The 22,551-nt window shown below is 33.4% G+C and overlaps 1 protein-coding gene across 2 annotated transcripts in view; it reads right to left on the minus strand.

Moving 5' to 3' along the window:
• The window catches only part of MICU3 (mitochondrial calcium uptake family member 3), a 99,736-nt gene that overhangs the window by 48,880 nt on the left and 28,305 nt on the right, over positions 1 to 22,551 (minus strand). For both annotated transcript variants that reach the window (XR_013960295.1, XM_080662979.1), the window contains exons 2-8: positions 20,886 to 21,045; positions 17,170 to 17,201; positions 11,895 to 11,973; positions 9,595 to 9,642; positions 7,046 to 7,128; positions 4,459 to 4,530; positions 2,387 to 2,425 (exon numbers count right to left, since the gene is read on the minus strand). Coding sequence is in view for 1 of the 2 variants with exons in the window: in XM_080662979.1 (XP_080519105.1) it covers positions 2,387 to 2,425; positions 4,459 to 4,530; positions 7,046 to 7,128; positions 9,595 to 9,642; positions 11,895 to 11,973; positions 17,170 to 17,201; positions 20,886 to 21,045 (513 nt within the window). In the remaining variant the exon portion in view is untranslated. The remainder of the gene's footprint in view (positions 1 to 2,386; positions 2,426 to 4,458; positions 4,531 to 7,045; positions 7,129 to 9,594; positions 9,643 to 11,894; positions 11,974 to 17,169; positions 17,202 to 20,885; positions 21,046 to 22,551) is intronic.

Genomic DNA, 22,551 nt, shown 5'->3' on the forward strand with positions numbered 1-22,551 from the left:
TATTCTTAAATTGGCAAAACAATGTTTCAAAAGTATATAAAGTAAAAAATAACATAATTAGAAGTATAAATTGACATCTATCATTGTAACATATAATTTAACATACTAACTGAAAGATTAAGCAGACAAAAACATTAGAAATAACAGAGATTTAAAACATTTAATTAGTAAGTTTGTTCTAATATATGTTTTGATATATTATCTATCTTAAAAATATAACCCTAAACCCCAAATGAGAATATACACATTTTTTTCAAACACAGATCATTTATAAATATTAACATTGTTTTAGTCCATAAAACACATCTCAACATGTGTCAAAAAATTGTATAAAAGTTAGTACATTTTTTTACTACAATAGATATAGAGTAATTAAGATAATCTTAAGTACTTTAAAAAGTCACATAAGGCATACCAAAAATCAAATATACTTAACTTTTGCATTATTTATTCTTTTGAATTTTTAATATGTCTTTTCATTACAGTGGTAAGATAATTAACAGTTGGCTATATCAGAAATATGAAAAGAATCAGGGTTGTTTGGAACAGAAAGTTGTAAGGTAATGATCTTCATGAATACTGAAGCAAGAAATGTTAGCAAAAAATAATTTGACAGAATACAGATAGAATCTACTGCAGGAGTGGTTAAATTTTAGAACAGGGTACTACAGAGGACACACAATCTCTGTCTCTATAGTAAAAGTCAAGAGGGCCTCTGCCTTTTCTGAGGAACTTCTTCCTAAGGTTAGAATATTAGGTTATATTAGCTCCATGAACTGTACTCAAATTAGATACTTGATCACTCCAGTTCATCTACAGCTCTGGAAACTAGCAGATAATTACCAGTTAATTCATATATTATAATATAATAATATATTTGTGCAATACATACACCAATCATATTTCATATAAACTTTTAGGCTATCTGAATTTTTTCTAATTTTAAATAAATTTTCCTTGTTTGCTTGCATTTTTTGAAAATTATTATTATGAATTTAAAGAAAAACTATAAATTGCCATAGTTGGAAAATGACTCATGCAATGACATATTAGATTAGAAAAATAAATAATAAAGTTATAAGTATTAACATTTATCAAGTTTCACAGGACATATGGTATTATAAACTACAAGATATTTATCTTTCATATTCTTACCAATTTTTGAAATGATTAATAGAGGAATCTTTTTAAAATTTTAAGAAAATGATAGACCATATTTAAAGACAAACAGTCGTGAATTTTGTAGAAAAAAATTTAAGTATCTTGTAAAGAATCAAAATAACTAGTCCGTCCTAGGGTCCCATGGATTTGGCTTGTTTGCCAACCCATTCTAGGTCCACTCCTTGAGATTTGGCAAGGTATCTGAGGTTTATGTTATGCCGAATCAGCTTCCAGCATATGTTCAAATCTAGAACAGAGTCAGATTTTGTGTCTTGGACTTTTGATTGCCCAACACAGGAGGCAGCACAGCTGCTTACAGAATTGCACACTATAACTGAACTCTCTGCCCTGCATTATGCTGATCCATCACCCTGAATTCAAAGGCCTACTCTCAGGTGGAACTTAGGTAATTTGAGGGATGCTTCTAAGCTTGGGGAAATTAAATGAATCGTGCATGTTTACATTCAAAAGGCGCATGGCCTACTCTGAGTTGTTTAGTAGCTGGGCTAACCAACAAGCTCAACTTACCAGGAGAAAGCAAAGAAGAAAGCTTAGCATAAGAAGAGTATATTGGAAGATCATTTACAGAACTCCTAACTTTGTCAGGAAAAGAAGAGTCTGAAAATCATAATCCTCTTTGAGAAATAATATGATACATTGATAGATTAAACATATCTAATGTCAGCTTATACCAGACTTTTGTATAGACCATAGGTGATAGGCAGGCATCAAAGGTTTTAGAAAAAAAATTAGGAGAAATACTGAAAACTAAGAAAAGTCTATGCATTAACATACCTCTGTATCAGAATTGAGAAAATAATGTATGTCAGATACGTAGACCTAGTTCTTAAAATGCCTGTGTTTGCAGGAGCTCAGTCTGAAAATCTGCTCCATAATTTGTATTTAACTCTTCAAATACTGCTGAAAATTATAAAATTTCAATTATTTACCAGAGTTGTTGTTGTTGTTTTTGTTGTTGTTATTGTTTACTCATCTTTTCTTTATTTCAATCTAAAGTTAAAGATATATAATTACTCTGTAAATTTTAGTCTTCTCATAAATATAGGAAGGAAATAAAAAAATTTTGGCTTGGTTGCATCTTATCATATTCAATAAATTCCTAAACATTTCAGTAACAGATATAGTTTTATATAACAAAATAACATTATCAAGTATAACAGGGGAGGGATATTCTCATAAAGAATATTTAAATTATTGTACATACACTATTAGTAGGTGAATGGTATCCATACAGTTGAAGACGCTGACATAGAGGACAAAGGGCCAAATGAAGTGTCACATTTCAGAATGAACCCAAGTATAGCAAAAGGAAAAAAGAAAAAGATGACAAAGTAATCAATTAGGAAGGGCAAATCATTATGCTACATTCTATATACAGAGCATACACACAAGTGGGATAAATGTTAAAGATGAGTAGCAAAGTTTAAAAAACCTCATATAATTAAACATTATTTATATAATGTGCTCATTTCAACCATTTCAATTGTAACTTTCTGATGGAGCTATTGCTTTGAGTAAAACTTGTTCCTCCAAAGTATGTGATTTTATTTAGACATACTTTGGCAATTCTATATGCAATAGGGGAAATCTAAATGTAGCATGGAAATGGTATGGGAGACCTGTGAAGGAATCTTGTTCTGCTCTTATAGTGCCATGACCTTAGGCAAGTTAATGAATCTAAGATTATTTTCCCATCTGTAAAACAGATATGGTACTTACCTGGGAGACACATAATGAGGACTAAATGGAAGTAAATTTTATAATAGCTATAGCACAGAGCTTAGCAAATAATGTGTCTCAAGAATGTTATGTTCATTTTCCTCTCTCCTTCTGAAGCAGTTAATCTTATTTGGCATGTAAATATTTTCAGATTTGGTTTTGATTTAATTTTGATTTGGGTATGTAAATATTCAGTTTAAGTAGCTACATGGTTCTACTAATTCCTTTTTGAGTGTTTATTTCACATACTGTTAGGTGACTACCTGTTTTAGCTCATTTAAACCCGTAAGAATCACATGTGATCATTACTCCTCTTGTCCCCTTTGTAAAAGTGAAGAAACTGAGCCACAGAGGTGTTAAGGACCTTTTTCAAGGTCACCCAGGTATTAAGGACAGAGCTGATATTCAAACCCTGTGCTATGCTATCTCTCTAATATAATCCATATATTTTCACTCTCAATTTTAATAGCTTCAAAACTCATCAGTTCATATTTGCATTATTTAAAATATGATGGCTATTAACAATAAGTTACCTCTAATTAAACATAGTAACAAACATTTGTAGAGAGCTATATTATCATAGAGTGCTGAGGGTGTTTTAAGAAATAGTCTAATAGCTAAACTAGGTAAATGAGATTAATTCAATTATGTATGTTAATTATTTGAATTCCTGGTAGACCAATGCAAATCACTGATTTGCAAATGAAACAATTACCATTTACATGCCAACAAAATTCACTATGTTTCTGCTATCTAAGTACTAGATGAAGAAATATGCTACAGTGGGTAAAAGTATAGATTTTGGAGCTGGCCAGACATGGGTTCAAATCTTGGAATTGTCATTTAATAGCTATGTAATTTTGGACAAGATATTTAACCTTTTCAATGATCAGTTTACACATCTATAATTACAAATACAAGAGAATTGCTGGGTAGATTAAATGAGAAAATGCAGGCAAAGCATCTAGTATGGTGCCTGGTAATAAGGACTCAGTACCTGTTATTTTTTATTATGTGGACCTGGGATGTTGCCAGGTTGAAATACTTGGGGCAAGCAAAAGAAAACTGGTAGGAAAATTGAGTGAAATGTTGCTTAACTCTACCTTCGGAGTAAGATGAAAACATCATCCCAGAAGAAAAATCTATAATATATACTTCTAAGAATGCAAAATAACATTATTTCCTTGTTTTTACTTCAACATTCATATTGTTATAGTACCATTAAATTCTACATGGGTAACGAAATCTTTGCAATTCCCCTTTAAATTGTATATGCATAATGATTTATATTAATCTGTAACTGAATCTCATGGAATACAACAATATGAATAAAATGATTTAATGAATGTAATTATAGATACAGATATGTAATATCAATATTTGATATAAATACTGGTATCAATACATATCAATACTGAAGCAATTTTTCTATATTAGAACTTTAGAAAGTTTTCAAGAAAGGAACAGTTTCAAAGTTACAGACTTTATTGTTTTCAACATAAGTAATGTAATTCTTATCTAGAAAACCCACCTGAAACTACTATAAATTATTCTTACCAGCATTGCACGCTTTTCTTCATCTCCTTTAGTTTCTCTCTTTTCATTTTTTTTCCTGAATATCTCTTGAAGCTGAAAAGAAAACCAATCAATATCAAACAAGAGTTTCTGAGTACCTACCTATTTATCTGTGGGTTGCTGATACCAAAGGAAATACATCCTTTGGTATCAGCAACCCACAGTTAGTAAAATGTACAAAATTATAGTTTTATTTTATGTGTAAGGCACAATGACAAAGAATTTATGGCACAAACATAAAAAGAGAGGAAGCCCACTGGGGTATAAAGAACACTGGAATAGAACTCAGGGTCTCTGGTTTGAGCCCACCTTCTGTCACACACCAATTCTAAGGTGGTGGACAGGCCACTCAACCCTCACGGGGCTCCAGTTTGCTCATATATTAAATTAAGATGGACTAGATGACGTCTAAGGTTTTCTCAGGTAACTGAGCATTGTGATGGGAGCATGGACTCTGCAAGTATAATCCTTGAAAAAGTTACTGTCATTATTTAAGGCTTGTTTTCCACACCAGGAACATAAGAGATAATGCCTTACCTTACAGGAAATTTTTTTCCTCTGGCTTTATGGAGGTATAATTGACAGGTCTTATATGAATGTTGTGCAGAGTAAATATTACAAGTAATTACTTAGCACACTGCCTGTCACACAGTAACTTCTCACTAAGTGTTAGCTCTTATTATAAATATTATTTCTTCTCTAAAATCCTATTTTACAAATGGAAGCCTAAGTTTTCTGGTAAGGTTATTGTTCTTGTCTGTGTAATGTACACAGCTATCTTAACTCTCCATTTCACTTTGTATGGCAATAGCTGGAAGTTAAATAAAATGTATTACCTCCCAAAATATGAAATAATATACAAAATATAATTTATTAACATATAAATTCATTTCCACACTTTTTCTTAGTGGAAAGTTTTTTTTTTTAGCAAAGGTTATTAATAATCACTTTGTAAACAGGCACGAGAATCGGACTTTAAGCCTCTACAAATAACAGCCAAACTCCACCTTCCGCTTTCAGAACTCTTTGCTGTTTGCAAACAAGCATCATACATGAGGAAGTAGTACAGCCACTGCAAAAAGTAAACCACAACTTTAAGGAGAGGGCAGCTTTAATGAGTCTAGAGTGGAAACAGAAATTCTACATAAATATTTTTACCTCCCATCTCCACAAATGGATAGTATTCCAAAAGACACCTATATAGGCAACTTCCAATGGACTGAGTTCAAAGTCAATCTTTAAGTCAGTGGGGTGGAACCTGGCAGTGTTGCCACAGAAGGCCTATTGACAATTATTTAGATTACTAGGCCCATTAGGAAAATCCTAAAATACAGTAGTACACTATCATAATAAAACTATATTTAAAACACAATCTGTCCATTTGAGGATGTTAAGAACATAGCTCTGTCTTTGCAATGATATTGAAAACTCTTACCGTCCTACCATCCTGAAAATGAGGGGTCCTGCATGGCTCCAGCTCCAAAGGCGGGGCTCAGGGGCTGTACTCAGGGGTGAGGACTACATGGGCATTAAATTAAGCCTTTTGATAGATACCAACAATTATTCTGCGTGCTTCCTTTCCAATGGTTACTAATTAGCTTTTGATGAGGATTTTTATCTCTTGTCTTTCCTACCATGGAAAAAAACGATTTCATGGTTTCTCTTCCATGTTCCAGCCTCTGAAGAAAATAGTAAAGAGGTTTCCTGAGGACTTTTTAATAGCTTGTTACAAAGGAAAAATCGAAAATAAAATGGATATATATATATCTATATATATATATCTATATATATATATATACATATATGTATATATATATAGATATATATATATATAATTTTTTACTAGGAGAATATAGGTAAATATAGAGTTGAACATAAATGCTAAGAGTAGACCTTGTTAATGTAAGGAATAAATTAATGTTAATCTCTGTTTTGGAGAAAAGCATGTAACAGCTATTTTGCCACAGGAATACATGGGTAAAAAGAAAATGAAAAATTTTGGAAGCAGCATGGGGGTGATGAAATGAATGATAAGACGAATGATGTTGCTAGACCAGCAACAACACAGGACCAGTCAGGTGAGAAAGATCAAAGGACAAATATCTAAAAAGCAGTCTTTCTCTTTCCTCTTTAGATCAGCCTTTGGTCAAAGAAAGGAGAACAGAACAGAAAAATGGGGACACGACTGGAATACAAGGCAGAAGTGAATGAAAGAGAACAGGAAGAACAACGATTGTAAATCCTGTAATGAGAAGGAAGGAAGTTCCTGCAGCAGAGTTGTGACTGGGTGGCTGGTAAGTTGGGGGTCTGAGCACTCACTGGGTATCCACTCAAAATAAAATGTTTATTTCAAAATTCCAGAAAATGTGTATACAACTGTAACCATCTTTATACATGGAATATAATTTATTTTTACAATGTAAAAATTATTCAAAGAATATGAGAATATACATGAAAGCATAAAATTTTCATTCTTGCTTCAACAATGTTATTTTAATAATGTGAAACATAAAAATACAAGGAATTAATATTTAATCATTGATAAAAATTCAGCAAATAATATACATACCACCAAAAACTCCTTTTTGTCCACCATCTCATTGCCATCAGTGTCAAACATGTTGAAAGCTATTCTAAACCCTGCATGAGGCTCTGCCAGAAAAGACAGGAGTATTTGTGAAATGAGAAATGGCTTTAAAGTACAAAGTCCATATTAGTTGTAAACAGTTACTTATATTCAGTACAGAAATAATTTCTTTAAGCAATAAATTAAAGCAACATATTGCTATTAAATATAATAAAAGCTGTATATAAGTATACATATTTCTGCTTCATATATTAGCATATTTAGTAACAGAATTGATAATGTACTTTAAAAATATTGTGTGATACTGGCTACATTGCACTGACAGTAAAATTTCACTATATTCCTTCCAAAAATAAATATGATACAATAAAGTAATCCAAATTCTGGAGGAAATTATAATGGAAATGACCTATGAAAATAAAAGTCAAGCATGAGAGATTGCATATTTGGGTTGAAACTTTTAGAGTTTAAACTTCAAAAACAGAAATATGAAATAAGAGGCTTAAATAATTAATTCCCCATTATCCCCAAAATACAAAGAATAATTAATTTTCTGAAAAAGACAGGCTTTCACACACTATGAACTGCTTTAATTTTATGAACCCTACAACAAGGTTCAATCCTTTTTCTCTTTTCACTTCTAAAGCATAAAGAAGAAAACGTGGACATCAGAAAACTTGAACATGTTGCTGAAAGAGCTGAGTGTACATGCATTTTTCAAAACATTTGACCTACTCTTTTGAGATGACTGGCAGAAAGTTTAAAATGGGACCTCCCACAGCTACACTTGCCACTACCTGTTGTGAAAGTTTGAATCTAGCAAAAGAGAAGTACAGAGACATACTTTCTTAACTGGTAATAGCTGTCTCTGAAAATAAAGGAAACGGAAGCCAGTCTTTTATGCAACTTAATTTCTTGCATGTGTTTTAGGAATCTACGCTTATTTTCATTATTATTTACTTGAGAAAGAAATAAAAAGCTACACCATCTCTGATAACCAAGTTTAAGCTTTAAAAAGATCATAAAAATATATGTAGAAAGGAAATCCTTACAAGCATTACTTGGAAGGGAACATAAAGTAATAAAAAGTAAAGAGGAGGAAACTATAGATAGGTAATAAGTGATCTAACCTACCTCCTGCTAGACCTCTTTTCAAATTTTTCTTGGTTCTAACCTAAACAGTATCCATAATTCTAAAATTCAAACTCCTAGAAGTTTCTAAGAGTGGTCCTGAATTGCAAAAGAAGATTTACAGCACCCAAAGGTCTTTACCTTCCCATAGTAAGCAAAAACCACCATATGTTTTTTCCAACACCCTTGAACCATACCTTGTCCCATCTCAACACATGGCTTTCTTAACTAGTTCTGTTTTAGTCTTACTCTACTGGTTTAGGTATATATTAACTTCAAATTTTGCATCTGCAGTTATTCTAGATAACAAGATAACTTTTTAACAAGTCTTGGAAATACTTTTTGGCACCCACTCCTGTAATTTTCATGCTAGCATTCATTATTGACTGAACTTAAATCATGAGAGTTCTTGCTTCCATATATCTCCACAAATCCGCACAATGGGAAATTCCACCACCAATATTCTTTCATTCATGCCTGTCTTCATTCATTCACCAGCTATGTTTTAAAAGGCTACCACATGTCAAACACTGTTCTTAATACAGAAATGGACGAAAAAGATAAAATCTTTACCATCATGGACCCTGCATTCAAGTGTGGCAAGAAAGACAAGAATATGTAAACCAATAAACAAATACTTTCAAATAATTTAAGTACTATGAAGAAAATAAAACACTGTAAAGGGATAAAAAGGAAGAGATGAGAGAGGGAGCTATTTTAGAAATACAAGGAATTTTAGAAAGGATGATCAAGTAAGAATTCTCTAAGTCTTCACATTTCAAAGGAAACCTAAATAATGTTTATTATCATGAGGACCTTGAAGAAAAGCACTGAGGGCAGAGGGAGCAGAAAGTACAAATTCCTGAGGTGGGAATAAAGGAAGAGAAAGGTCAGGTGGCTGGAGTACAGTTCCACCATTAAATGCAATGAAATTTAACTGAAAACCTTAGTAGACCCTTCATATATTTCATAAGAATTTCTGCACATAAGAGGAAGAGAAAAATGAAGCTACTTCAGGATGTATGATGTACATTCGGATAGATATTCTTTCACACTAGTCTTGCAGAAAATGTGATTCCAATGAGTGTAGCAGGACATTTACAAATCATTACATGTCCTACCTTTAGGCTCCCATGTAGACTAAAACACAGTGATTGATATAGGATATTAAGTTTATAATTTATGAGCATTTTACTAATATACTATAAGCCATAATAATATTTATGATTTTGACCCTTGATAAGCATGCTTAGCCTTTTCTGTGGCTATTCTGACATGAATTTTGCAAAACAGCATAGACATACCTAAAGTGTTTTAAGAGAATCTAAGAAAGATTTGTTTTCTACAAATTCTGATTTTAAAAAATTGCATCCAGAAATAAATTTAATGAATACACTTACTTGTTAAAATACACAAGAGAAAAAGATATTCTGTGTAAGAAATCACACCTAGAAGAAAAACAGTACCAATTATGCTCTGCAAAAATATTACGTTTTCTTCATATTTATCAAGTAAAATATTCTTATATAGCAATAAGTAATATTAATAAAGAACTTACAGTTTTAAAGATGCTAAATATTGTTTTAAATGAGACTAAACTATTATTATTAAATCAGAGCCCAAAAGAGCAACAAAATTAATTTTACTTTCATTGTTTCATGTCTCTGTAGAAACCTATATAAAATTACCATAATGCTTCTAGATATATTGGCAATAAAAATAATTATTATAATGTTTACTTACAGCTGCAACTTTTAAACTTATGGCTAGTTTTCAGTGTATGAATCAAACATAAAACAAAAAAGTTGGAAATGGTTAATACTGTAAAATGCTTAATTCTTAGTAGCAGTTTATAAAACAATTCTTGCTTAGAATTTTGATTTCTGTACTACATTCAAAAAACAAAACTCTATAGTTATCCTTTTGCTGACATAAGTTATTATCATTTGTAAACTTAATGCTTCTATTAAATGTAATCTAAGAAGTTTATTTAAATGGCTTATACTTTCTGTATACTGAAGCCTGAGTTCTCTGTAATCCCAGAATTACAAACTTTAAAAGTAGTGTGGGGCAAATAAAAATATACAGACTATTACTCAAATTCTTTCTTTTAGACTATAAAACCCAAAACTAGAATTAATGCATTAATTTACTTTCTAAGTAGATCCTGGGAAAATTAAAGTCGGGAATAAGCCAATAACACTTAACCAGATATCAGATAGTCCTGGTGTTTGGTTAAAGGGTATAAAAAATCCTTACACAATCAGACTGTGAACTTTAAACCTCCATTTTACCTGGTGTTCTCTGAAGCTACCTTCTTTGTTATAGAACAAAGAGAAGAGGAGTCACTGTCAGGCAGTTTGTCAGAAGACATGAAGGGACCGAGCCAGGAGGCCCTGAAAGCATTCCCCTCTTTTGTTTATACTAGAATATTGTGACCTATGGACATAGTTCTGGTTGATTGCCATGAATGCTATGGGAGAAAGATTCTGGAATGGTCAATGTATATAAAGATACAATACCTAGATTCCATAGGGATCCCTCAAAAAAAAAAAAAAAGTGAAAAAGAAAGAATAAATGAAGGAGGGAAAAAAGGAAATGGGATCAGGAAATGGGCTCTCTGTCTTCACAGTCCCATCTTACTGACTGTTGTTCAAACTGATCTGGTGGAATACATTTCCTGACCTTATCATCCCACCCTAAAATCTGAACAGCAATCTTTCAGACAACTTCCAGGAAAAAAATTTCTAAGAGCTTTAAAGATACCTTGGCCCAGATTTTGCGAAGAGGTAAAAAACCCTGTATTATGAGAGGCCTAAAATAAAAGGTAAAGTGTCTCCTCTTTTCAGATTCCATGAGAACCAGGTGGAAGCAGTTTGAATTTCTAATTCTATTAGACAAAATATATGGATTATAACTACTCCTTTAAACTATTTGTGTTCATGTTAGATAAATACATTTTCCTACCAGTATTGGTTAAAAATGATGAAAAAGAAAAAGGTAATTTTATGTAATTTCTTTAATATTTTTATATTATATATTCTCATTCTTGAGAGTATTTAAAGAAAATTCCTTTTTAAGATTAATCTTAAAGATTTTATTAGTTTTTGCATAAATATGTACAAAAATTGCAATAAAAATTGCAATAAAAACTATATAATTTGACTATATGTATGAATTAATGAGTTAAGTTAGATACACAGATATGGGTAACAGAGTAAGTTGAAATAAGTGAATTTTGAGGTAAGTGTTGTTTTTAAAAGAAACATGTTCAAATTGAGTGGCCAACCACAGATTCAATAATTTTTTTCATGTTGATTAAACTTAAGAAAATCTATAATTCCCTGGAAGTAACTGACATTTGAAAATCAGTATTTTTGAAAAATGCTTTCTATGGGTAATTATAGCCTATACTTTTCAATATGGTTAAAATGTTTTTTTTAAACCTGTAAAAGTTCACTTTGTTGTAAAAAATTTAGAAGATTTAATAATATATATAAAAAGTAAAATTAAAACCACCCTTAATCCCACTACCCAGAAATAACCATTATTATATTTCTGTGTTTTTCTCTTCAGTTTTTTCTCTATGTACACATAGCTGTAAAATTATTTTAAGTATGAGGAAAATCTGTATATATAAACAGTATAAGTGTCAATATTGTGTCAATATTCAAATACATAAATACTAAAGTTAACTTACCTCTTTCTTTAAGGTTTCGAAATAGCTTTGATGATCCTTTCCAAACTGGTGGTGTTTCAGAGAGCATTTGATTTAATTCCTATGACATAAGGTATCATAATGCTGATTAATAGGTAAATTAATTCTAAACAAAATAAAAATATATAAATGCCTATGTAAAAAAAATTCTTCACTTAGGAGACCTGAGACATGGCTGTATTTATCTTATTCTCTACCCATAGTTCATTCAACCACAAAAGCCAACATTTGCCCGAAGTTTAAATATAAAATAAATGATAAAGATGCTACAATTGGTAGCTCAACTAGAGCTACCAAAAATTGCAAATAAATTTAAAAATTAGAGTAATGTATATATGATAATCAGATTAAGATAAAACAGTAAGTTGTGGAGCCAGTTAGAAAAGGACAGTTTCATGGAAGCCATTGAAAAAGGTGGACTTCCTAATTAAGGTCAGAAGTGATCCCCTGGCTTCACATACTGTTCTCTGTAGGCCTCTTGTATTTAGGGGGCTTTGTGGTAGAAGTAAATGGACAAAGGGTTATATCAGGAAGGAACGAAGAATATTTTAATAGTGACTCAAAGAATTATGACATTAGATGAAATTAGAGGACAAGGACATTAAGTTATTGTGTATACTTTCAATTCTTTTCTAATTTTACCTTAGTCATTAAAGAACACAGACTTCAATTGTTGATTAGTTGTTGTTTTTTTAAATCAAACTATCACAGCTGGTGGGGGGAAAACTATTTTGGAAAATTTAAACATTTGAATCACTCTTTATATACTAAAACAATTTTGAATGTATTTATATACTGTGTTGAAAACAACTAAGTGAAAATTATAGTTTGGTTAAATGTGAAGAAAAATTATTAAAGGATTTGGAGAGATAACTTGAAATAATTCGAAATTTAAAAATTAGTCTGCTAAATAACACACTGAAGAAAACACTAGAAACCACTTCTATTTCTAGGTCTGATTCTTGCTACTCAAAGTCCTATAGCCCAACCATCATTACCTGGGGGTTGTTAGAGATGCAGACTCTCAGTTCTGTACCAGGCCTGCTGAACCAGAATCTGTTTTCAGCAAGATGCCCAGGTGACTTTTATGCATATTCGAGTTTAGCAGCACTTTAGACAAACCCTTCCTGATGTAATTTTACCTGAAAATGTTCTGTGACATTTAGAAATCATCCTTTTCATTAAAAAGTGGAGTTAGCATGCAAATAAGAAATCTCTGGATGCCAAAGACAGGAGAGGTATTTTTAGGGGATTTAGGGACTTCCTGAAGTCCACCTGTGAATCCTGGCTTTCCTTTCCTTCATGCTGTGGTCTCTGTACTGCAGGTACAGATGCCACCAGGTAATGGGTAGCGATGGCAGAGAGGTAAAAGGTATGAATAATGATGAAAAGCTGGGGTATTTACTGTTTATACAACACTAAACTCAAATATTTTTGTTAGAGCAAGAGATTTAAAAACATTTTAAATGCATTTTCTACACTTAATTTTTATCATCTCTATTATATATTAACTTTTCTTTTATTTTAACTGTTTCCATGTATTTGGCCAGCATTTGAGACAAAAAAAGCATAGCTACCTTTCATTGAGTGCCCTCAATGTGGATATTACAATATCTCATTTAATTGTAAAATTTGTAATCCTCATTTTGTATATTTTACTGAGTCTTAAAAAACACAACTCACCCGAGGTCACACAACTAGTAAATGACCAGCAGATCCTGACTGACTCTAAGCAGTTTATTTCAGTAATAATTTAGTTTCTTCTGATATAGGTCATCCAACTGACACACTCATTTCTTTGCCTTCTGTTAAATTTAAACACTGTTAAATTTTATTAAAATCTATTTTCCATTCAGGCTGGGAATCTCTCTCCCTCCTCTGGTACCTATCTTAGTCTCTCATATGTAGCAGTGTTGTATAATAAAGAAGTTGATGCCTTTGTCCAGATTCCTGGGAGGCAGACTCTATATCCATGGGTCACACCTGAGTTTAGGCTAAGATGCTGATCACCAGAAAGAACCACCATGTGATTAGAGTGTTGGGGCTTTGAGCTAGCCAACCTCTGAGGGGAAGGGAGAGGGACTGGAGACTGAGTTTAATCACATGGCCAATGATCCAATCAATCATGCTTATGCAATGAAACTCTAAAGCTCAGTGGAGCTTTCAGGTTGATGAATACAATGATGTGACATGAGGGTGACATACCTGAGTCTATGGGGAGAGGGCACAGATGCTCTGTGTTTGAGGCCCTTCCATATTTTGCCCTATGTGTGTCATCATTTGGCTGGTCCTTATTTGTGTCCCTTATAACTATTATAAACTGTAATTTTAAGTGTAGAAGATTCCAGTCCTATGAGTCAGACTAGCAAATTATTGAACTTGAGGTGAGTTGTGGGCACTGATGGATTTGTAGCCAATTGGTCAGAAGTATGGGTAGCCTGGGAACCTTGAACGTGCAGCTGGCATCTGAAATGAAGGCAGTCTTATTGTGGGCTGGGTCCTTAAACCTGTCGAGTCTGACAATAACTCCGGGTAGTTAGTGTCAGAATTATATTGCAGCATTGCAAATAAGTACAAAATAAATACTTGATGGATTGAACTCAGTTACCTAGAATTATAGTTGCCTTTTAAAGGATTCATATAATTTTCTTAAATGAGTATAATTTTGTCTTATTATACAGTTACTACACATACATTACATGAAAATTAGTAAGTAAAGGCAAAAGTAAGTGAATGGGACTATATCAAACTAAAAAGCTTCTGTAGAGCAAAAAAAGCGACAACAAAGCAAAAAGCCAACCATCCAAATGGGAGATGATATCTGCAAACAACAGCCATGACAAGGGTTTAATACCTAAAATATATAAAGAACTCATACATCTCAACAAAATAAAAACAAACAATCCAATTTAAAAATGGGCAGAGGACCTGAACAAAGACTTCTCCTAAGAAGACATATAAATGGCCAACAGATAAATGAAAATATGTTCAACTTCACCAGCTGTTAGGGAAATGCAAATCAAAACTACAATGGAATACCACCTCACACCTGTTAGAATGGCTATTATCAACAAGACAAGTAATAACAAGTGTTGAAAGGTTGTGGAGAATGTAAACTGGTACAGCCACTATGGAAAACAATATGGAGGTTCCTCAAAAAATTAAGAACAGAGTTATTACCATATGACCCAGCAATCCCTCTTCTGGGTATCTACCCTAAATTTTTTGAAAACGTTTATTTGTAAAGATATATGCACCCCTATGCTCATTGCAGCATTATTCACAGTGGTCAAGACATGGAAACAACCCAAGTCCTTCAATAGTGGATTGGATAAAGAAGATGTGGTACATACACATAATGGAATACAACTCAGCCATAAGAAAAGATGAAATACTGCCATTTGCAACAACATGAATAGACCTTGAGAATATTATGCTAAGCAAAGTCAGTCAGTCAGAAGAAGCTAAGAACCATATGATTTCACTTATATGTGGGATAGAAAACTTAAACTCATAGACACAGACAACAGTATGATGGTTACCAGAGGGAAGGGGGTGTAGGGAGTAGCAAAGGGTAAAGGGGCCGAATACATGGTGACGAAAGTTGATTTGACTTTGGGCGGTGGGCACACAATGCAATATACAGATCATGCATCATAGAAATGTACATATGAAACCTATGTAATCTTACTAACCAATGTCACCCCAATACATTTAATTAAAAAATATATAAAATAACATCTGTACCTCTGTTAGGTACACTAAGTATTTAATAGTTTTTCTTGCTATGGTAAAATGTATCTTATTTGATAATACAGTTTCAAATTGCTATTGCTGGTGCAGAAATATTTTATTCACTTTGGTTGAAGAATGTTACATGCAGCAGCAACCTTATTAAACTTGTACTAAATTTGAATAAATTTGAAATCTATGTATTTTTATGTTTCTCTCAATAATATTGTTTGCTACAGTTTCAATCCTTAGAGCCTCTTTTTTTTTTTTATCATATGATAAGTTATAGGCTAAATTGTGTCTACCTCAGATTCACACCTGAAGTCATAACTGTCAGCACTTCAGAATATGACCGTGTTTGGAGACGAGCCTTTAAAGAGGAGTAAACATGATGAAATGAGGTCATTACGGCGGGCTCTAATCCAGTGTGACAGGTCCCCTAATAAGCAGGGATTGGCACAGGCACACACAGAGGAAGGATGTGAAGACGGCAGAGGGAGATGGCCAGCTACAAGCCAAGGAGAGAGGCCTCAAAGAAAACAAGCCTGCAGCACCTTGATCTTGAACCCCAACCTCCTGAACTGTAAGCAGATAGATTTCTGTTGTTTAAGCCACCCAGACTGTGGTATTGTCATGGCAGCCCGAGCCCAGTGATGCACTGCATTAGCTGACACCTGCCGTCAGTGAGCAGTAGTTGTGATAGGACACATATGTGCATTATGTCTAACTTTACAGGAAATGTCTCTAAAGTTTCAAAGTAGCCTCTTTGCATCCCTCACTTATAATATTCCCTCCATCTCTCCCAGAGATAAACATTGTCTTTAATTTTATATTTATCATTCCTTAGGTAGGTATTTTCCCACCTATGAATGTATCCTTTATAGTATGGTTTCATTACCCCAGTTTTGAAATTTATATAAATGGAATTATACTTTAAATAGTATTTTTGAATTGCTTACTTTGTCATGGTTTCTGAGATTCAGCTAGTAAAAGCATTGCTATAGTTCATTTGTTTTCACCGTTAATATAATATTCACTGTATGACTATATCAAAACTCATTTGTCAAGTCTACTATTGATATTGTATCACAGTCTTTTTGGCCAACATGAACAATCTATGGTCATTCCTATCAATCTGTCCTGCATATATGAAGTTTTTCTGGATATATACACTGGTGTGAAGTTCCTGGATCATAGGGTATATTCAACTGTAAAGTCACTAGGCATATATGCATGCACAGTTGTAGAACTTAAGCCCAGGAGTAGAACGGCTAGGTATAGAATATGTGGATCTTTGGTTTTAGTAGATACAGCCAAACTGTTTTTCCAAAGTGGGTATACCAACTTACATTCACACATAACAGTCACCAATGATCCACATCTTCAAATGGTTCCTGGATGTGATTTAATTTCCAGAAAATATATATGCCACATTGTGCGTGTGTGCGTGCGTGCGTGTGTGTGTGTGTGTAGAGAGAGAGAGAGAATGAATGAATGTGTATGTATACCAAGAGCTTTAACTTACCGGTTTGGAAAGGGACTTCCAAGTTTTAGCAACTATAATAAACAAATATATAAGAATTAGATAATACTTAATGTCATATATATCTAAATTCAGTAACTATCAACAATCATAACTCCTATAACCAAGCTTTTAGAAATAAAAGGCAACGTTTCTCAAGACTTGATATTTTACTTATGGTATGTTTTTGTTTCATGTACATTATTATATAAATTATAATAAATAATTTGAACAGGAAACACATTTTCCATAACCATTATCTAACTTTGGGGATTTCTAGATTTATAAAATAATTTAACTTCATTTTAAACATCCTATGGTCTTAAAAACACAAATAATGGTATTTATTAAATATTTATAGTAGAATATAAAATATTATCATAGAGACACTATAATTTTAAGGTGTTACCCATGCTCTCTGCTGTGTTACTATTGCTGATTATAATTAAAAGGTCAGGTCTCTCTAGGGCAGTGGTCAGCAAACTGCGGCTCGCGAGCCACATGCGGCTTGCGAGCTGCGGTGTGCCGCTCTGTTGACTAATGAGTTTGCTGACCACTGCTCTAGGGTGAATGGGAAGGATAGGGACAAAGGTAAAAGAGATGAAGGAGGGAGCAAGTAATGTGAGGTAGGGAGTCTCATCCTGTTTTCCATTCTTCTCCCCTAAAAATATTATCCTATATAATAAAAGTCTAATAGGCTAAGTGTCCAGTCGTCCATTCAACCAATCAAAGCATAATATACTAATTATATGCTAAGGCTGCTCAAGTGCTCACTATGATGCGCACGGATCACTAGGGGGCAGACAAGTCGACTGGTCGACCAGTCACTATGATGTGCACTGACCACCAGGGGGCAGATGCTCTGGTAGGTTAGCTTGCTGCTGGGATTCAGCCGATCAGGACTGAGCAAGACATGCTGGACATGCCCTGGAGGCCTCCTGCGGTCCCTCCCTGGCTGGCCAACCTCCCGTGTCCCTCCCTGGCCCCGATCGTGCACCAGTGGGATCCCTTGGCCTGGCCTGTGCCCTCTCACAATCCAGGACCCCTTGGGGGATATCGGAGAACCAGTTTCAGACCGATCCCACAGGCCAGGCCCAGGGACCCCACTGGTGCACGAATTTGTGTACTGGGCCTCTCGTAGTTGAATAAAATACCAGTGATCACTTTCTTTTTCTGATTCCTCTTCACAATCCTAAAGATCTTGAAAACTATAAATCTTACAATATTGAAATAAACGTAAGTCATATTGCTGTTTCCTTTGCTCAGATTTGAACACTGTGAATATCTAATGACTAAGTTCATGTTTATATGGGATTAAGTCCTATTAAACAGCTGAATTAGGAACTGGTAAATATTAAGTATCTTAGCTACATTACAATAAGGACAACCAATAATATCCCCTCATGGCAATGTTGTTATTTCTATGTAATTAACCATAGTTAATGTAAACAATATATCAAATTCAAGATTATAAGATAGGCATTTTTTTGCTATATAACTTTCTTTTTCTTAATCAATACATCATCTTAAGATCCAAAGGAAGTATGTTCTAAAATTTAGCAAACTGATTTCTAGGCAGATAGATTTCTTCTCTATGTAGAAACAACATCCTTTCTTTACCCAAGACAGTTTATACAAACATGTAATCAAGTGATTAAAATCATAGGCCTATAAAGTTGAATTCAGCATTTAACCTTAATTATGATACTATATACATTCACTTGTAAAGACATCCTCCTTTTCATAATGAGCAGAACAATGTAAATAATACTCTGTTGCTTTTGAAATATAGCAATAAAAAAAGAAGAAAAATAAATGGCACAAAAGTACATGCACATGCTCTGATGTAATGTTCAGAAGCTATTTATCAAAAGAGGAAGTTAGAAATACTCTTGAGTTTTGTAGGGTTTATGAAATCTCCAGGGTAAATTATTCACAAAAGACATATTCATTCTGCCGGATATGTCACCATGTCCAATATTATTAGCTTTTTCTTATAAAGACTAAAGAGCCATTAAGATTGTTCTTCAAAGGATTTTCTGATTTTCTAAACTCCTTATTTAATATGAAGTTACTACATATATAAATATAACTTGGATGAAAAGGGACTTCAATTCTATTGGATATATTTTATTTCTTAAAGCTATAGGTTGTTATTCATTGTATTTTTAATATTTTTATGTATGTTATGTCTAATTTTTTAATAATACATCTTTTAAAACTAAAATTAAAATAATATTTAAAGCTATATGAGAATAAATAATTACTTATTTTAGTTCTAGAAGGGAAATTCACCTTTTAGGTTCCATTTAAGTAGGTCAAATAAGAAATTTTCTCAATTTCAAACACAAAATTATACTCAACAACAATCAGATGTATACCTCAATTGATATTTACTTGTACTATAATTATTGAGCAAATGTTTACACATGATACCTTTTTTTCTATTGATATCACCATAAAATTATATTAAAAAAATTTTAAATCATGGTTACGAATTCAAGTGATAATGATGGTGACTATATCTACTAACATTTATTAAGCAACTAGAGGCCCGGTACATGACAATTCGTGCACTTGAGGGGGGTCCCTGAGCCCGGCCTGAGCCCTCTTGCAGTCTGGGAGCCCTCAGGGGATGTCCTACTGATGGCTTAGGGGAGTGGGCCTAAGCCGCAGTCTGGCCTCCCTCTGTGTGTGGGAGGCGACCGGTGGGCCGATCAGCGGACGGCCAGTGAGCGGCTGGCCCTGCCCCCCCAATCGCCCCTCTGCTGCTGCTGGTCGCCGCCCCCCCCATCGCCATCCCCTCCCTCTGCCTGCTGGCACGTGCCTTGGCTGGCCTGGCACCGCCTGCTCGCCGGCCCCGCCCCCCACTGACCTGTTGTTTCGCCTTTTGGTTGATTTGCATATTACGCTTTTATTATATAGGATTATTATGTGTCAGGTATTACACTAAGTACAACTGATATATTCAATCCTCAGAAAACCTCACGAGGATGTTTTCATTTTTAGCTTTTTAAATGAGGAAACAAAAGACTGAATAAGTTAACCAAGTTCTCAAAGCTACTAAATGAATGCCAAGGTTTAATCACCAGTCTAATTTCAATATACTTTTGCTACTTTTATATCTGTGAGGCAGATTTTGCTCACATACTTCATGAAAAACAACATATTGCAACATATTGAATACAAAAGCAAATATGAGAATCCAACTATCCTTTATTAAGTCAGATATTAAAGTTTTCAGAAATGTATATATTGCCAAAAAGTCTGAGAGCTACTGCCCAGCACATGTAAAGGTGAAAAACAATCAGCCTATATTTATACTGCAGGAGCCATGACAAATATAAAAGATATAGGCACAATTCTTGCCCAGGTCTAACTTCAAAGCCAGTCCTCTGAACTACTCTGTTTAGGCTGGATTTAAAAATTGACTAGGCAGAATATAAGTTTAAATAATATGAAGTTATAAAGAATATATAGAGTGAAGGTGGTGTTTAAGCTTAATGTACTGAGAAAGAGGGAACAACTGAAAAATCCTGAAAAGAGAAAAGATACCAATACGAGTTTATAAGAACTATTAGTCTGGTAACACTGTATAGCATAATGTCTTCTGAAATACATTACTTGGTTAGTTGTTCTGAAAAACTTATACTGCTCCACACTAGAGATTTTTAAAAAATCTTATAAAATTATTAAGGTATTTTTAAAAATATACTTACGTTTGGGCTCATCTGTTGTAACAGCCAAAATAAAGTCATACGGAGTCATGAATAACTGCCCTTCACATTCTATAGAGGCAAACAAACGAAACCGCCTTTCCCGAGATGTAGCATAGAGGTCTAGGTCTAAGTCTTCAAGGTCTGTTCTGCCAATAGCAACCTAAAGAAAGTAAAAAAATTTCAACTATGTGAAATAACATCTCCTTTTAGACTGTAAATGCTTTTAATTGTGCTAAAAGTGAATTAACAGAGTAAATGAAAATTTGAAAATATTGTCTTCTGAAGAACTGAATTATTTTATAAATTAACTGTCCACATGAGTATAAATGAATTAATATTTCAAAGATCCTACAATGAATGTTGTTAACGGCCTGAAGATTTTAAACTGGAACTTTGAAGGAGTTGTAATTTATTTCTTCCGTTTTAGTCTTAAAGAACATTAAATTTGAGCTAATAGTTTCTCTAGAACAGTGATTTTCAGCCTTTTTCATCTCATGGTACACATAAATTAGTTACTAAAATCTGTGGCACACCAAAAAATATATTTTTGCCTATCTGACAAAAAAAAATAGGTATAACTTTGATTCATTCACACCAGAAGGCTATTGTTGAGCTGTCATCATTTTTTTTTTTTATGTGACAATCTAAGGGAAAAGAGGTCAGATATTGCATGTTTTAAAAATTCTTGTGGCACACAGGTTGAAAATCACTATTCTAAAGGTAGAATGCCTACTATGCACTCTTACTATAGGCATATTTATTTAATTAGAAACTTACTCATTGTAGTTATTAATTTTCTTTAAAAAGTGAAACCCTGACAGGGTGTTCATGGCTACCACTAAGGAAACCATTTAGTGGCAGTACTTACATTAGAACTAAAGTTGCTAACTCTAGATCACTATAGCATAGTTACTACCAGCAGTCATTCTGAATTCTCTCTAGGGTTAAGATGAACAGAATTAGAAGAAGTGTGTGTAGCGGGGGAAGGAAGTCTCTTCTGTTTTCCTTAATTTGCAGTCTTTACCCTGTATATAAATAACTGTCCACTGTTACTTATTTTCTCTGAACTAACTATAACAAATTAATTTTTTAATGGAAAGATTATTTTCCTGATTATAAAAGTGACATAATTATTGTATATAATTTAGAAGACATAACTTCAGAAATTTATAGGTATAATTTTTTGTTTTCTTTTTTGGCAAAAAAAGGGATTATACTATACTGTTCAGTAATCTCATCTTCTTAACTCATTACTATACTAGAGGCCCGATCATGAAATTCGTGCAAGGGGCTTGGCTCTCGCAGCTGCGGTGGCTTGCCTTGGCCCTCACAGCCCCGGTTTTGTCTGGAAGGTCGTCCGGAAGGACGTCCGGAAGGTCATTTGGCTCTCTGGTCTAATTAGCATATTACATTTTTATTATTATAGATCAGGGCCATTTTCCCAAGTCATTAAATAGTTCAGTAGATCGTTTTTAATAAGTGTATACTACTTCATAGTAAATTAGTAATAATCTTCCTGGAGCATAGGATTTGCATTCATAGAAAAAGACAGACAATAATCTCTGAATTCTAGAGTAAAGCACTGGAATTTAATCTGACAGAAAACAAATGGCTTTAGGGAGATTCTTGAAATAGTGCTTCAGAGAGATAAAGCAACCTGGTACTA

Source organism: Plecotus auritus (genome assembly GCF_963455305.1).
Source record: "Plecotus auritus genome assembly, chromosome: 3".
In the NCBI taxonomy this organism is placed as follows: domain Eukaryota; kingdom Metazoa; phylum Chordata; class Mammalia; order Chiroptera; family Vespertilionidae; genus Plecotus; species Plecotus auritus.